Consider the following 18,001-nt stretch of genomic DNA (forward strand, 5'->3'; position numbering starts at 1 on the left):
TTAAGAAAAAAAATTATAAATTCTGATTGATATTTCCAATTCAATTTGAATGTTGGAGTGATTTTTAAAACTTCTTTGATTTTATGCTCCTGAATTTTTGTCATACAGTAAACGTCTTGATTCCTAATACATAGAATTACGTTTTTGCTTTATGATAATATTCCTATATTAAGATTCATCAGACATTTATTAAGTACCTACACCAAAGACTCAGAAGCACATGGCTCAGCCTTGGACCCTCAGGTCCTTCAGCATGTTGGTCATATCCATTTAGTACTCTCAAGAATGACATTAAGAACCTGTCATTAGCAGGATGTCTGGGTGGCTCAGTGAGTTGAGCTGCTGACTCTTGATTTCAGGTCATGATCTCAGGGTCGTGAGATGGAGCCCTGGGTCAGACTCTGTGCTGAGCGTGGAACCTGCTTAAGATTGTCTCTCTCTCTCTCCACTTGCCCCTCCCCCAGGTTCCATGTACGGCATGCTCTCTCTCTCTCTCTCTCTCAAACACCCCCCCCCCCCAAAACAAAAAACCTGTCATTAACATGGGACATCCTTACAAGTAGGGGAAAGTTTGACAAAGAGACATGTACAGAGGGAAGATGATACGAAGACAAAGGGGGAAAGATTTCTACAAACTAAGGAGTTCCTGAGGCTCCTAGCAGAGAGGCACAGAACTGATTCTCCCTCAACACTGAGAAGGAACAAAATCTGCTGCTCTGTCCAGACTTCTGCAACTGCGAGACAATAAATTACTGCTTTTCAGCCACCCAATTTGTAGCACTTCGTTATGGCCAACCCAGGAAACGAATACACATGCCCACTTGATTACCTCATTATTATCACTAACACAACATGGCCCCACATCAACTCATTGTCTTCCCTCTAAAAAGACTCCTCTTCCTGCATTCTCTGGCTTAGTTGTTCAGACACTCTATTTGCAGTCTGTCAGGTTAGAGACCCAGATTCCTCGGCATCCATCTAACCAAATACGATGACCTTTCAACTTTACCTCCTGAACATTATGGATGTCTCTGTTCTTCTCTCCATGTCACTATTGCTTGTAGGGTCTCCCTCCAGCTCCCTAACGTGGCAAACACGACCTTCATGTGCTGGTCACACTCACCCTCCTAATCTTATCTTCTGTTCTTTACTCACTGACCGTGGAGGCAGGTCATTTTTTTCAGAATTCATCCTGTTTCTTGTCTCCATGCTTTTGCATATGTTGGGCTTCAGTGTGAGAAATCTTACCATAAAACAACCCATTTAGCTCAGGAATTTCTTGTGGAGGAAGATTCCTCACTGTGCTCTTCCACTTGGGGTCAGAACCGCTTGTATGGTCTCCCCAAATGGTCTGTATGTCCCTCTGCTATTTTGCCTAAGGCAGAGGCCTGGCAGTGATTTTGTCTGTCCTGTACTTTAGTCTGGAGAATAGTGACTGTGCCCAGTTTACTTTCGTGTCCCAATTCCTAGATTCTAGATGAGAGCAAGACTTCAGTCATGGTCTTTTAGTGTATACAGATTTGACCTCTGTTTACTTGCCCTGGTTTTTCATTCAGAACCATGCCTATCCCATCACCTCAACATGAAATAACCTCATGGCTCTACTGTCTCTGAGGTGAAGATCACCGCAGGAAGCAACCAAGGAAACAGCCCTGGATCCCCGTACATGCTCTGACCAGTTGACACCTACACATTCCCATTTTACAAAAATACTGCTCCTTCTCCTGTTGGGAGCATTATAGATGATTCAACCACTGAAGCCGTTGGAGCCCAGAAGGAAAATACAGCAGACTCACAGTAGTGCATTTGAAGACATCGTTAAAAGAGACAACTTACATAGGACTGAGAATGTGGCACAGGCCAAGAAAGTCCTGACAGGGAGGAGAGAAACCACCAGAATGTGTGGATGGACCAGCCAGCGGCTGTGAACTGCAGGGGAAGAATCAGCCACCTGCCGATCCCACAGGGAGGGACTTTAGGGATAGACACCCCCTGTCCTCACTCTTCAGCCTCCACTGAAAATCCAGCAGGATCCAGGAGACAAGGCAGTGTGGATGGAAACCGTGCAGGTCAGCCTCCTGGGGCCTAAATGGGATGAAGAGTGGATCATACAAAGGGAGGGGTATGTGGTCAATGTCTAGTCCAACAAATATAAATGAACATTAGCTTTTACAAATAGGAAAAATCATCATCCAACTGAGGTTACCACCCTGGATGAAGAGCTTCCAAACATTGTTTCCTGTTTTGAGATCCAGAAACTGTGAGTCTGGCCTGTGGGCTCTGATCTAGCAGTTCCTCCTAGATCAATGAGGACGACAACTTCGTACTTGGCTGTCACTTTATTGGAATTTTCATTCTTCTTACATTTTTCTCAGAAAGAAAGCTTAATAACATAAAGAACTGATCTCAGATTTGAAAAAAACCAGACAAAAGAAATTCTTTCTGTTGATATTTTTAATACCAAAGTCTTCTCATTTGTGCAGGAAGGTGTCCAGTAACTTTCCATTATAGCAAGGTAGGATAACTAAGGAAATCAAATTAAAGGACATCAAATTAAAGATTTAAATAGTGCTTCTGTGGTTAAATCCACAGGCAAAATCACTATCCTTTACCTTCATAAACGAGTGAGTTTCCTCTCTTTAGCCCAGTCTTGGATAACTGCTTCTCCAAATATAAGGTAGGTGATCAGTCCTGATAGGTTAATGGCAGATAACAACAAGAAGACATTTCTCCACCCAAATTCAGGGTCCTGAGGACACAAAAGCTCAAGTAAATATTACCCCCTTTCATCCTTTTCTCTGTGAGGCTGTATTAATAGTTTGCTACTGGGTTTCCATGCAGAAATTCATTCCCTGCAAGCAGCTTGGTAGTTGGATAGAAATAATATGTTCAAAGTGGATTTGGAATAGTTTTAATAAATGGGATTTAGGGACCTTTACGATTAGCTTACCGAACTGCATTTGTCACAGTTTAGCGAGGTGCCATGTTTTCTCTTTTGTACAAATCATGACATCAAACACGCTGAGTGTTTTTTTCTTGCTTTGCAATGTCATGGTGGCAGCATTGCAGGCTTGGGGCTAGACATGTCTAAAAAGAAAGAACTCTGATTCTATATCATCTTAGTGGAAAGACTTATTCTGTCAGATTTTCAGCTTAATCATCAGGAAGTGGGGGTAATAACATACCATCCTCATTAATTAATCAATAATTAAATGAGATTCCTTCATATGATATTCCTATAATGATGCCTGCATGTGTCCCACACTCCACCACATCTGTTTTAAATCATCCCTCTGCTTGGGGATGGTTGTGCAAGTGAAAATTCCAGAATGTTGCAGAAGACATGGTAAGTTGCCTCTATGCACGCAATCATCATCTCCGGACACCTCTATGGCTGTGTGGTTTCTGGTATTAAAGACTGAAGGAAATTGTTCTACATTTTTCTTTGCCAGGTTGATCTTCATGACAAAGGGGACCTGCAATTTATTGTGTTTTCTAAAATGAGAATAGCGTCTTTATGCCACTACCTCTAGATCTAGATGGCAGAGCATCTGAAGAATCTGTGACAGGAAAACTACCTGATGGAGGAGAAATCCATTGACAGTTGGTGTCAGGATTGCTGCTATGAATATGAATCCCCTTGTGGCTCCTGTAAGAAAACTGGAATGTCTGTGGGTGACAGGAATGTTCCAGGCTAGATCCAGAGGTGCTCCACAGTGTCCTTCAGCCCTGCTCTTCAAAGTATATCAAAAAGGACTTGCACTGCATATGTTCAATGAGAAGAACTGAGACAAATAAAAAAATACCCCTCCCCCCACGTACCTCAAAAAATGGCCAGAGGATCAACTGCGGTCCTTGCCTATGATTTATTATTTCTCAAAGTTTGGGGCTCCCAGAAAGCTTTGGGCTACATCTTTTTCAGAATACATGAATATAAGAGTGGAGATTACCCTCCTACCTTGGAGCAATATCTAAGACATTGATATAGATCCCTGAGTGACAGAAGGAGCTCAGTCCACACGAGAGGATCAAGAAGGTCATTGTCGTGATGTAGCTGGGGGTGATGTAGGGCAGAACCACAAGGAGCACTGAAGATGGGAAATTTCCTAGGGAATGTGGAACAAATTAAACAATGAGATACATCTTTGGCTGTTGGATGCTTTGCGAATCACCTGACCTTCAAACCCTGTTCTTACCTAGAAATGTGGCAGCTTTTCTCACAGTAACGAGCCTAAAATTCTTGGTCAGGAGGAAATCTGCCAGCTGGCCTCCTAGTATACCAGTGATCCAGGCGACAAGAAAGGGAAGGGCAGACAGGAACCCATTCTGAAGGGGAAAAAAACGAGTAAACCATCATAACAGGGACAGTGAGCCCACACCTTTTGTCCTTTTGTTGATAAACTACTGATCATTGTACTGACAGTCCTGAGATCTCATGGTCTGAAGAAAGTCAGTAGCCTCTTCTATCATGTCCTTAGAAGAGCTACCAGCATTAGTGTTAAATCTTAGATGATTTTGTGGTAGGGGTAAAGGAAAAACTTTTCTGGAAGGAATGAGTTGTGAAGACAAAATGATTGGTGGGTCATGCACACTGGAGAAAGGCATGGAAGAAAAGGCACTCACATCTCTCATGTTAATGTTGAACACAGAGTTGATGTAAGTTGGTGTGTAGACCATCAGTGTAATCATTAGCCACTGATGGCCGAAGCCGCAGACACATATGGACCAAAGTGGTAGCGATCTGAGCATGGCCTTGATAGGAAGAGGCTGCTTACAAGGGCTGACCTGAACACAAATGTACGGATTAGAACAGTGAGATCTGCACCTCAAGCTCCCCGAGAAATCCAGAGGCTGACACAGCTCTCTGGAGATGCTTGGACTCCTTACATGTATCTGGTTGGCCAAGGACGATATGATATATTTTCTTTCTGTGATGTTTATCCATGGGTGAGAGATGGGGTCATCATAAACCAGAACAAACCAGAGAAGGCAGTAGACACAGCCGATGCCTCCTGCAAGCAGAGGGTAAATTTGGGAACTGAGCCTGATTCTGCTTTCTGTGTGAATTTCTTTTCTGTCAGGACATTCAAGTCCTGGGAAAAGCCCTCGCTTATAATATCCCCTGTCCATTTCTCAAAAAAACCCCTCACATGAATAGCAAAGCTTTCTAGAAACCTCTTTAAAAAAAAAAAATACATTTCTTGATTTGTGTGAATGGAAATCACAGACCCTAGGGATGGCGGAAAACTTGGTAATTCAACCTTTTTAATATTACCAAAAGAAAGCTATTTCTTTTAACACTTTTAAGAAATTCTCCAGTGCTCTGTAGACACCAGCTTTGGCTCCGTTTTGACACTAACATCTGGTACAGACCCCATAAGGTGAGGGCTCAGTCTTGTAAGACTGCCCCCCCTCCTTCAGAGGCCAGTCACAAGCAGGGGGTCCCCATATCACCCACATTTCTGACTTGACTACACAGGTGGAGGTTCCTACAATTCCCATCTCGGTTTTGATAATTAATTGGGACAAAGTCAGCTCACAAGAGTCAGGAAAACATTTTACTTATGCTTACCAGTTTGTTATAAAGGATATCATACAGGAGAGAGATGGACAGCCAGATGTAGAAATACACGGGGCAAGGTCTTTCATGCTCAGAGAAGAGGCGTAGTATGGGAGAACAGAAGGAGTCTTGGAAGAAGTAATGGGTGATAAGTTGCTTAAGTCAATAAAAACTTCAAACTCACAGACCCAAGAAGGTCCGTGGGCCTCAAGGACAGGAAACATGAAGAAAATGACACACTGTTCTGTCCTGATGTTCTCATTCACTATTACTTCATTTCTCAGGGTGGTCCATTCTGGATGATTTATACTGCTAATTTTAGGTACCTTAATCTGTCTTTAACTCCATCCATATAGTATAGTTTTCATCTCCAGAAGTTAGATTTGGGTCTTTTAAAAAAGATTTTTTCCCTGTCTCCACTTAACTTCCAAACAAATAGACTTAGGTTATAGCAGAGTTATAATAACTGTCTATTTTAATGCCCTTGTCGGCTAATTCTTAACATTTGTGTCCATTCTGGGTTGGTTTTCATTGATTTATTATTATTATTATTATGATTATTATTATTCCAGATTGTGTTACTGTGTTTTCCTGCCATTTTTTCCCCCCATATCTGGTGATCAATGATTGGAAGCAGACCTTATGAATAACAAGTAGTTGGGTGCTAAATATTTTTGAGCTTTTGTCTGGGATGCAGTTAAATTACATAGAAACAGTTTGATCTTTCAGGTCTTGTGTCCTTATTTGTCAGATGGACCCCCACAGCACTTCCTCTGGAGTGAAGGATTCCGCATTACCAAGGAAGTCAATGGGGAGAGTTCTGCCCAATGACCTCTGACCTCTAAGTGTTTCCAGCCTGTCCTGGGGTCAGAGACACTATCTCTGATTCTCTGTAAATCCTGGATACTATTCTTTAATCTTTTCCAGTGATTTTCCCCCACTCTGGGCTCAGATGATGTCTTCACACACGTGTCCTGATGAGTGTCCCACTGCGGATCGAGTTGGTGGGGAGGAACCCTACAGAGAACCGGGTTTCCTGTTCCCTCTTTTCTGCCTCACACTCTCCTCTCTCCAAGCTTTTAGCTTTGTCTCCTCGATTCTGTTTCTGCGGAGTTCCCTTGTCCTGCGCCCTGCCTGAGACCTCACCTCTCACAGGTCACTGTGCCTCCCTCCCTGCACCCTGCTGGTGTTCAGTGCTTTCTCTCCATAGGAAGCTTGCCTCCCCCCCGGGGGTACACGACACCCAGTAGTGGCTGCACGTCTTTCTTTCCTCTCTCACGAACCACCTCCCTGGGGCTGGGGAGATAGTAGCTTACCAAAGATATAGAAGGCAAAAGGCCACCCAAGGTTTTGGCAGATCATGCCACCCAGGAGGATGGTGGTGAAGCTTCCCAATATCATTCCTGCAAAGAGAGAGCAAGCTGTCAGGCTCCGGACTGCCATTAGAAAGACACCGGCAGGGTGCCTGGGTGGCTCAGTGGGTTAGGCCGCTGCCTTCGGCTCGGGTCATGATCTCAGGGTCCTGGGATCGAGTCCCACATCAGGCTCTCTGCTCAGCAGGGAGCCTGCTTCCTCCTCTCTCTCTGCCTGCCTCTCTGCCTACTTGTAACCTCTCTCTGTCAAATAAATAAATAAAAATCTTTAAAAAAAAAAAAAAAAAAGAAAGACACCGGCAGAATGATGGGTGTTACCAGCATCACCAACCGTAATGAGGCAGGCATGCTGGAATACGTGAACTTCAGATGTATCCCCTCACATGTTCTCCATTTTTCTGACAGTTCCCTAATAACATGACAGATGCTTCTTCCTTCTGTGCTGTTTTAATTTTTACCTACACAAATCGTGTGACGTATGCTTATTGTAAGAGTAAATTACCACAAAGAACCAAAGTTCCCCTCGTGTGCCCCCAAACCCATTCCCATTCTGGTCTCTAATGTTAACTAGTCCCCATTATGTGGTGTAGAGTTGCATGCCTTTCTTCTCTGCAGACATCTCTAATGTATACTGACTCACACACCTACCTCTCTGTAAAGGCACGTGTGCCCCATGCAGGCAGAAAGCTCAATTTGTCTGTGAAGGGGCCAGTAGCATTGTTTTAATTTCCCTGACCTCACAGAGTATTCTCATACATAGTAGGGCACACTTCCTTTTTACAACTTTTTTGAAACTAAGGTGTTCTTTCTGAACGTAAGTATAATTTATTTTGGTAGAACAGGCTGTCATCAGTGGCCTTGCCTGACCACTTGTGCATTTTTCATTCTGATGGATACTGTCAAAGTATCTTACAAAAAGGTTTTACCAAACTAAATGGCCAAAAATATTGGTTTTATTCCCCCCTCATCTCCTTGAGAACATTGAACATCTTCAACATTTCAGTACCTTTTCTACCATGAAGTCCACCGAATCTTAATGTTCCCCTTGAACCCTCTGCCTTTACTCCAGTTACAATAGGGGACAAGTTCCTGCAGCCAACCAAGACCAGATCCCTCTGGACCCCTGGACCACGTCTCCTCCAGTCTTGCCCAGGCCCAGGCCGCTCAGAGAGGAGGCACCCTCAAATCTGTGCCCTCACTTAATTCCTTGGCTCTCTGTTCCCACCCATCCACATATGCAAATTTATCTTCCTTCATACAGCCAGGACTCAAAACCAGACAAAACTTTCCACCTCTTCAGAACTCCTTCCATGTGCTTTGACAGTTTTCTGCTCCTTTTGTGCTTGCAGTCCCTGTCCTTCCACCCTTGTCAAGGCCTTTCAGGACCTCTGGCTTGCTGAGTCCACCATCGTTTTCTCTAGACCAGCAGCACATCGTTCCATGGACCCGTCACCTCAGACTGAATGTTGCCCAAGGGCCCCTGGGAGGCTTCCCAGTCCCCGCTACCTCTCCTTCTCCTCTGTCTGGGGCCCAGAGATTGGAGGATCATGGGACTGTTTCCTTGGGTTTCTTCTCTGGGTGATCACATTCAACCCAGGTCTTCAAATACCATCTGTATCTTCTTTTTTTTTAATAGAAACTTTTAAAAAAAATGTATTTGACAGACGGAGATCACAAGTAGGCAGAGAGACAGACAGGGTGGTGGGGGGAGTAGGTTCCCCACTTAGCAGAGAGCCAGATGATGTGGGGCTCGATCCAGGACCCTGGGATTATGACCTGAGCCGAAGGCAGAGGCTTTAACCCACTGAGCCACCCAGGCGCCCTACCATCTGCATCCTGAGAGATTTTAGTATGCCTTGTTCTCTGCCGTATTTCTGCCGAGTCCATTCGATCTCCACTCATAGTTCCTAGCTAGCACTTAATTTATATGTATTGTAAATTAATGCTTAAATCTATCACCTGTTTCTGCAATTTGTACCCCATGTGTATGTGTGTGTGTATGTGTATGTGTATATTTATACCTCAAGGGTATGTTTGTCTTTTCTGACTTTTATTAAAGTTATAGCATCCTGGCTATTCTCTTTAGAACATTGCAAAGTGTATCTTAAGTGTGTCATTACCCCATTTTTCCATTTTCTGTTTCACTGTGAGTTTTAGAGGAGTTTAACTGGACAAGAGAGCACCCCATTTATCCTGTGAGCCCATCTGTACCGTGACCACTGGGATAGCTTGCCAGGGTAGTGTACTTGGGGCTAAAATTGCATCAAGGTGATTTTCCACCACAATAGACATGCTTTGTTCATCCAGCATTTGTGTTTCTAACACTTAGCCATGTTGCTGTGTGCAGTTGCAGTGTTGTTTTTTCCCCCATTTTTACTGCTGTATGTTGTTGCCTCATCTTCAAACTAAGTGTGTGTGTGTGTGTGTGTGTTTCTGTCACCTCAGATATGCACTGCCAGTTCTGTTTTATCTGTTTTATCTTTTTTCTGTAAGTGGTTAGAAAGTTTCCTGCTTATAGATGTGCCTCTGTGGTTCCCTGGAGAGGAAGATAGAGTATGTACTGTCCTAGAGCCTGGCAGTACCTGGGCCCTTCTACTTTGGGGTGTTTTCTGGGACGTCTTCCTTCAGCCTCACAGGACGAGTCATCTTGTTGACCAGGACAGCCTGCTGAAATCCCGAGAATCACCAGAAATGGCCATTTCTATAAGAACTATTGAGTTCTTACAGGCTTAGCCCACTCCACCTGCCGGTTCCTCCAATGGCTTCCCATTGGCCCCTCGGACGGCCTTGGCTTTGTGTTCTCTGAACCAAAAAAGGTTTCTAGAGGCCAGTGAAGACTACTTTTTGGAGATACTAAAGTATTCCCCTAATACCAAAACCAAGGAAGCCTCTGGAACTTGCAGACTTGTGGATTCCTGAGATTTCTATGCAGTCAGTCATCCTATTCCAGTAGCTCTATGCCTATGTAACAGGAAATGAGAGAGAATGGGGCTGTCTTCCTTCCAAAATTTTAAACCTTTCCTGCATGCTTTCCATCTTCTGATTCTTGTATTGTATTCTGGGATAATCTTTGAACTTACTTGTCCAATTTGCTAATTTGATGTTCATCTCCCTTCATTTAGGTATTCAGACCATTCATTGCAGTTAAAAATACTAACAATTATATTATTTTATCAACAACTATTTTACAGTAATCTATTTTCTAAGTTATTTTCTCACATTTTTAGTTGAAGTATAGTTGATGTATGTTAGTTTCAGGTGTACAATATAGTGATTTGACAAAGTCACACATTGCAAAATAACCACAGTAAGTGTAGTAACCCTCTATCACCATACAATAGTAATATTATTGACTCTATGCCCTACGTTGAACTTTCCATTCCCATGGTTAATTATTTTATAATTAAGTTTGTATCTCTTAATCCCCTTCACACCTATTTGACTGATCCCCCCACTCCCCCACCCTCCCACTTCTGGCAACCACTAGTCTGTTCCCTTTATTTATGAGTCTGTCTGTCTTTCCTCTTGTTACTGTTATTTGTTTGTTTGGTTTTTTACATTCTACATATAAGGGAAATCATATGGTCATTGTCTTTGTCTGACTTGTATCACTTAGCATAATAAAGCTTTGGGTCCATCCATATTGCTGCAAATGGCAAGATTTCATTATTTTTTTATGACTAAATAATATTCCATGATGTCTATACCGCATCCTCTCCAGCCATCCATCTATTGATGGACGCATGGATTACTTCCTTATCTTTTGCTGTTGTAAAGATTGCTGCAAGATATGAGGGCAAATATCTTTTGTACGAGCGTTTTTCATTTTCCTCAGGTAAATACCCAGAAGGGGACTAACGGGGTTGTATGGGATCTTTATTTTTAGTTTTTTCAGGAATCCCCATACTGTTTTCCACAGTTGCTGCACCAATTTACATTCCCATTAATAGGGCACAAGGATTCTCTTTTCTCCACATTTTTTCCAGTGCCTTTTTGTTACTAGCCATTTGGACAGGTTTTTTTTTCTTTTTAAATAAATGTTATTATACATATTTCCTGGGATCTCTCCCATGTTATTTGTTAATCATGTAAAATTTTCTTTCAATTTATCCTTCATTTGGATTCATTCTTACAGTTTTTGAGTTTGGTCTTTCTCTTTTGTGCTCTTGGTTTCTTTCATGTGTTTGAGGATTGGGGGCGGGGGTTAAACTTAGAAGCTCCATTAGTCAGTTGTGATAACTGATGTGAATTTCCTTTGCCCAAATTGGTGGACTATTCCCCTATCAGTGAATACTGAATACAAGCTCTGGTGATTGAAAATAATCCTCCAAGGTTATAAAGGGCTCTATGGGGGTATGAAGTCAGTCAGGCTGTGTGTGTTTTTATGTGGTTGGGGCAGGGGGGGCTTGTTTTCTGGGATGAAGAGTCCCTGGCTCTCTTGGTATCCATTAGTTAGCTTTTCTTACCCATCACCTACTTCACCAATTTTATGTTTGTTAGCTCTATTCTTCCCATTTTTCATTCTTCCCCAATATTATGTAGACTTCTTTCTTCATAATATTCCTTTCAGATACACTGCCTAAGCAAATCACAATCAGAAAGCAGTTCTCAGTAAGCTAAGAGAAATTCCAAAGAAGATTAAGTTGGATGCATACTTTATACATAGAATTCTAAAATAGACTCCAATATATCAGAATTTTAGCTATAAAAATGAAATCATGCAAGTTCAAGAAAAAACACAGGTGGATGCTTTTATCTAGAAGCCATAGAAGGAAAGAATGATCAGTTTACACAAAAATATGTTTCTTTCAGAATAGGAAAAATCATTATCAGCAAAGTCATGTTACAAATGACAATTTGGGGAAAAAACAACTGAAAGTCCTGTCACAAAGGATCCATCTCCCTAATTTATAAATACCTGGTCAACACTGAGGAGAAGACAAGGAAACATTCAATAGAAAAATTGTCAAGTAACCCAGGGTGCAGATGTTTCATGGTAATGTACTCATTTCAGTTCTGTGTTTTTACCTGATAAACTGATGGAGCAGAGTCGACTTCGTTCATGTGGAGGACCCCATTTCTCCCACAGCGCGTGCTGACCCCCTAATACCGATCCCTGAAATTAACATAGTTAGAGCTCTTGATGTGTGGTGCCATGTGGAAACTCCCATCCAGCTCATAGTTGCAAAGTGTCTGGATACCTGGCCTATGCTCTGTCCAATTCGAGTTGCAATGAAGGAAACTAGTCCCAGCTCGGCCGCCAGAGGGGCGAACATAGTGAAAAGTGAGGTTGCAAACAAAGAAACACCAACCACTCTCTTTGTTCCTACTCTTCCAGCAAGGTATCCACTGAGAAACGGCATCGGTATCAGGCCATAGCTGAGAGAACTAAAGATGATGCCCTGAATTTGAGGGCTCCAGTTGTACACAGGGACCTTAAAGAGACAAGAGACCGCTTCGCTGAGCTATTTGCAGGAAGGTGCTATCATAACTACAAAAACCTTGTTAGATCTTTCACTTGCTTTCACATCACTATTTCCCCCAATACAACTTTTTAACATAGAAGCCCCCAAAATAAGCATACAAGCAGATGAGCAGCAAGAACAAGCGCACACAGCTTCAATCTTGCTTTGCTTACCCCTGCAGGGAGACTGTCTGGGGCGTTATTCGGGTCACCAAATGAGTCACCAGGCAGCCCCTCGGTAGAGTCATTAAACTGGAACCGATGGTCCGTGCTGTTGACCATGGCTACTATGGTGATGTTTAGGACAGTACACTGTGCCACCGTTATGAAGTTGCTCATGTGCATGGTAAAGGCTATCCCATAGCGAGTGGAGCACAAGCTTAGACCCAGAACGATTATAATGTGACGTTAGGGCTTTTCTCATTAAGCCATCATTTGTTTCTCACAAGTTGTAAGACAGAAAAATACCACAGGCCATGCCTTGATGGTTTAAATGGCACTCTGCTGGCTTTAGGAAAGGAAGATACAAAAGGAGGAAATCACTGAGTTCAACCAAAGGTGTTTTTATTTATTTTTATTAAAAAAAATTTTTTTTTTTTTTTAATTTGAGAGAGAGAAATTGAGCATGAGCCAGGGGTGGGGCAGAGAAGAAGATTCTCCACTGAGCAGGGAGCCTGATGTGGGACTCATTTCCTGGACTCTGGGACCATGACCTGAGCTGAAGGCAGGTCCCCCAAAGGTGTGTTTATACTACAGCTGTGTAGACACTGACTTGCTTTGAGGCATCTCTCCTTCCCATAATTCTGTCTCTCCCATTCCTGGGTTATTATATCCTATTGTTGATTAAAATCCTCAGAAGTAGGGTGCCTGGGTGGCTCAGTGGGTTAAGCCGCTACCTTCGGCTCAGGTCATGATCTCAGGGTCCTGGGATCGAGTCCCGCATCAGGCTCTCTGCTCAGCAGGGAGCCTGCTTCCTCCTCTCTCTCTCTCTGCCTGCCTCTCTGCCTACTTGTGATCTCTCTCTGTCAAATAAATAAATAAAATCTTAAAAATAAAATAAAATAAAGTCCTCAGAAGTAGATACATATATAGTAAAGTGTACATTTTATATGCATATAAATAAAAATATGTATATGTACATATTTACATTCTGTAATTTAAATAAACTATGTTATATATATTTTGTGTACTACATTATAAATTAGGTATATATAAAACACAATTTTTTAAACTCTGAAGGAGTTGTTCCTTGGTGTAGATGATGATTCTTATTATTCTTTATGTCTTCAGGCGTTGAGGACAAGCTTTCAGTTAAAGTTTAAAATTAAGAGGTGCCTGTGTGGCTCAGTCAGTTAAGTGTCCCACTCTTGATTTTGGCTCAGGTCATGATCTTGGGGTTGTGAGGTCAGGCTCCACACTCAGTGGGGAACCTGCTTGAGATTCTCTCTCTCCCTCTCCCTCTGCTCACTCTCTTCCCCCCGCTTTCTCTCAAATAAGTAAATAAGTAAAAAAGATTCTCTTTTTCCTCTTCCTCTCCCACCCCATTCCTGTGCTCTCACTCTCTCTAAAAAAATAAAATGAAGTTTGAAATTAAACCCCTAAAAATGTCTTCTCAGGCAAATTCACAACCACAAACTATGGAAAAAATATAGCAAAAAAAAAAAAAAAAGGTAGAAAAAGAAATGAGCACAACATTCAAATCTGGTTTTGCATTTCTAGGAAAGACAGCTACTGCTGGGAAGAAGCTATTGCAATAATGCAGAAGACAAGTGAAGAACGTTGGACGGGGGTCATAGCAGTAGAAGAGCAAAAAGGTAATCAGATCCCAGATCAATCCCCAGCATGAGTCACACTAAATCAAGGTTTCAGTTTTATAGACTGGTGGGGGAAGGGCACTGGAGAGGTTCTTGTTCTAAGAACTAGAAGCCTGGTTCACTGAGGAAGGAAGTTCTGTGGCAAGAGCAGGTTTGTGGGGAGTGGGGATGATCAAGAGCTTATTGTTAGACCCACAGAGATCCCTCTTAGGGACCTAAGGGAAGGTGTCTAGAATGTTGTTGGATACACAACTTTAGAGTTTAGAAGAGATATAGGGGCTGAGGTATAAGACTGGACACTCATAACCTGCACATAATACTTGAAGCCATGGTATTCGGGAAAAGAAAACACAGAGGGAGGAGAACCAATGACTAACTCTGGGCACGTCTGATATTTACAGAGGCCAAATACGTGGGTACAACCAGTGAAAGGGAATGATCAGAGGGTTTGGAAGAAAACCAGGAGAGTGTGGTGTCCTGGAAGCCAAGGGGAAAGGGTTTCTGGGAGAAGGAAGTCAGCAAGTGTGTCAGATGGTCCGGATAGCTCATGTAACGTAATGACTGAGGATCAATTCACTTAATCCTTACACAATCCTTTGAGGAAGCTACTGCTACTATCCCCATTTTACAGATGTACCTATGCTTCACATAGGTATAGAGAGACCAGCTAATGGTGTAGGTCAGGTGTCTATGCTCTTAAACATTGTATCACAAGTATATGATGGCTTTTCTTTTGTTCTAGATGACACCATGAGAATACATTTGCTATAAACCAAGTGCACCCATCTGTGGGTGAATCATATGGCTATATGGTGTAGAATAGAAGGTCGACACCCTGTGTCTTCAAAAAGTCCTCATAACTTCAAGGAAGGAGTCACCTTGAGATAACAAAAGAGCCTTCCTCAAAAAGCCATGCTGTTTTCTCTTTAAATGTAGCAGAAGCCTTTGTAGTGAAGGTGGGGGCAGAATTTTGATAAGTGAGAAGCTCAAATATAATACTTTTTTTTAAATATTTTATTTATTTACTTATTTGACAAACAGAGATCACAAGTAGACAGAGAGAGAGAGAGAGAGAGAGAGAGAGAGAGAGAGAGAAGCAGGCTCCCTGCTGAGCAGAGAGCCCGATGCGGGACTCGATCCCAGGACCCTGAGATCATGACCTGAGCCGAAGGCAGTGGCTTAACCCACTGAGCCACCCAGGCGCCCAAATATAATACTTTTATAAGGGTTTTCTTTCCTGATTCAGGGCCAAGTAGTGATCTCTATGTCAATCAAATCAACTACTAATTCATGAGTTCTTGGGGGTCTCTGATTTCTCCAAGTTGCCCAGGAGTCCTAAAGACAAAGACTACTGAAAAGTAGTACCAGTGAACCAATAGGCTAATGGCTCATGAATGAGGGCATTAAACATCTGCCGTATTAGATTACTGAAAGACTAAATACATGCTTGCTGGGTAGTAAGTATTCCTTGCTATTATATGTGTCCTTAAGGATGGTTTCTGTTCTGTGTCCATTCTGAATAAATAGTTCTGGCCATGTCCACCTAATAGGTTGGTGCCAGTGTCATGCTGACTGTGAAATATTTTAAAGGATTGCCCTTTTAAGGATTACCTGAGAATGTATGAGTTTGTGTGTCTGTGTGTGAGAGAGAGAGTGTGTGCAAATTAATACACATCTTGGAGTTATGGTACTTAACCACTGGAAGTCATGGACTTTTGAAACTGGAATCTTATGTCAAAGAATTCAGTACTATAATCACAGTCGAGAAGACTTGTTTTTTAACTTAATGTGACAGACAGATCCTAAGGTGACTCCAGTATTGCTCACCTCATGGTGTTCACGGATTTGTGTAATCCCCTCCACCTGAACGGCGGCAAGACCTATGAGTTGCTTCCAGCCAGCGTAAGTGAGGGGATGCCCTCTCGTGATTACATTATATAAGACTCCATCTTAGCAGACTGAAGCTAGATCCTTTCCTCATGGGCTTGATAAAGTAAACAGAAAGATGGTGAAGCCCATATGGTAAGGAACTATGGACTTTCCCTAGGACAAGAGAGCAACCTCTAGCCAAAACCCGGCCCAAACCAGGGCCTTCAGCTGTATAGCTGTAAGGAGATGAATTCTCCTAACAACCTGAATGAGCTTGGAAGTGGGACCTTCCCCAGTCTAGCCTCCAGTTGAGAAGGCACCCTGGCCAACTCCTTGATTGCAGCCTTGTGAGATGCAGAGAACAGCCAACTAAACCACGACATGTCTTAAACTCTGACCCACAGATTATATAACATAATAAATGTGCATCATTTTAGACCAGTAAGTTTGTGGTAATATGTATACAGGAATAGAAAATGAATACAGTAGGCAAAAAATAATAAAGGTGAGTTATATATATTAATAGACTATACAAGAGGCTTTTTTTTTTTTTTTAGACGGGATGGCAAGCATTGAGAGACATTTGCATTAGGCTGCAATGAAATTTTCATGAAGTAAAATCAGACATAAATAAGCAGAAAAATCTAAGGAACAATAGAAAAACATGCAAAGAAATCATACAGTGAGTAAAGGACATTGTGGCAATTGATGGAGGAGATCTAATTTATATAATAAGTGATTCTGAGATAACTGGTGAACTATATGGAGAAATGGAGTTGGAACAATATCTTGTATTGTAAATCAAAATAAAGTCTAGATATAATACAGTCGCAGTGCATTTTGTCAAATTAGAGATGCCATTGATTTTGAGATGTGTCATCTTTTGTTCCACTAAAAATCAATTGATCAACGAATCAAAGAAATCAAATGTAACAGATTCTAAACTGAATGTCTGAGTTCCCCTCCCCAGCTCATTTCACCCAGGCTGTTTCTCAGCTCAGTGGACAGAAATCCCAACCTTGCAGATACTTTGCAATTATCCTTGATTTCTTCGTTTCACATGTTAGATCCTATTTATCTGGAACATACTGTTGTCTTTACACTGAAAATGTGTATAGACTCAAACCCCTTCTCACCAGGGCCATTGTTATCTTTTGGTTTGGAGCTGCTTCCAGTGGGTTCTAGCTACCAAGATCTCTTGCTTAGATTTCTGAAATAGCCTTTAGCTTGATTTCCTGCCCCCAATTAATCTTCAATACAGCAATTGGAGTGTTCTAGTCATACCATAAATTAGATCACCCCCTCTTCCACTCAAAATCTTCAATGTGGCTTCACTTTTATTCAGATGAAAAACTAAGGTCTCTGTAGTGGCCAATGGAAATGAAATATTTATGCCCTTTGCCTCAAAATTTTATATTTCTTAGGAATAAACACTGAGGAAATAATAATTCTAACTGTAGACATGGGTTATGTTAAAGGATGCATATATATATATATATATAAAATACAGACATTTTATATATGTATAAAACATATATGTAAAATAGCTAAGTAGCAAAACAAAACTCTGTAACTTAAATATCCAACCACAAGATTTTTTAGGTAAATAATGCTTTATCTATTGGATATATTAAAATAATAATATGCATCCTTTAAGAAGAATGATTGAGTATTATAAAGCAATATGGAAAGGTGTGTATGGTCAAACTAAAATGTTCTGACTTTACCTAATTAAGCAATGCAATTATATTTACAATATTATTATGCAATGACAAGCAGAATATATAATGCTAGGTGTATACAAATTTGGTAGCAATTGTCAAAAAAAGGTAAATGCATATGGACCAAGATTAGAAGATAATTATCAAAAATAAAAGACTTGTTTTTTATTGTATTTATTTATCTATTTTATATTTTTGGT

The 18,001-nt window shown here is 41.6% G+C and overlaps 1 protein-coding gene across 1 annotated transcript; it reads right to left on the bottom strand.

Moving 5' to 3' along the window:
• Window positions 1-2,330: 2,330 nt before the first annotated feature.
• SLC17A3 (solute carrier family 17 member 3) lies at window positions 2,331-16,043 on the bottom strand. Its single transcript, XM_059179369.1, has 11 exons — window positions 16,039-16,043; window positions 12,572-12,776; window positions 12,135-12,368; window positions 11,962-12,049; window positions 6,877-6,963; window positions 4,624-5,012; window positions 4,197-4,326; window positions 3,959-4,106; window positions 3,579-3,669; window positions 2,613-2,749; window positions 2,331-2,524 (listed from the first exon to the last, which is right to left on the bottom strand). Exons 1-10 carry the CDS (start codon window positions 16,041-16,043, stop codon window positions 2,615-2,617), a joined length of 1,512 nt encoding a protein of 503 aa, XP_059035352.1. The 3' UTR covers window positions 2,331-2,524; window positions 2,613-2,614.
• Between the last annotated feature and the right edge of the window lie 1,958 nt (window positions 16,044-18,001).

Source organism: Mustela lutreola, chromosome 6 (genome assembly GCF_030435805.1).
Source record: "Mustela lutreola isolate mMusLut2 chromosome 6, mMusLut2.pri, whole genome shotgun sequence".
Classification (NCBI taxonomy): domain Eukaryota; kingdom Metazoa; phylum Chordata; class Mammalia; order Carnivora; family Mustelidae; genus Mustela; species Mustela lutreola.

What these genes read in the sequence shown, in the direction of transcription:
- SLC17A3 (XM_059179369.1), bottom strand. An exon ending in TTGGACAGAGCATAGGCCAG is followed by an intron (nt 12,050 to 12,134) that starts GTATCCAGACAC and finishes TGTTAATTTCAG; the next exon opens with GGATCGGTATTAGGGGGTCA. An exon ending in ATGGATTTCTCCTCCATCAG is followed by an intron (nt 2,750 to 3,578) that starts GTAGTTTTCCTG and finishes TTGTGTCCTCAG; the next exon opens with GACCCTGAATTTGGGTGGAG.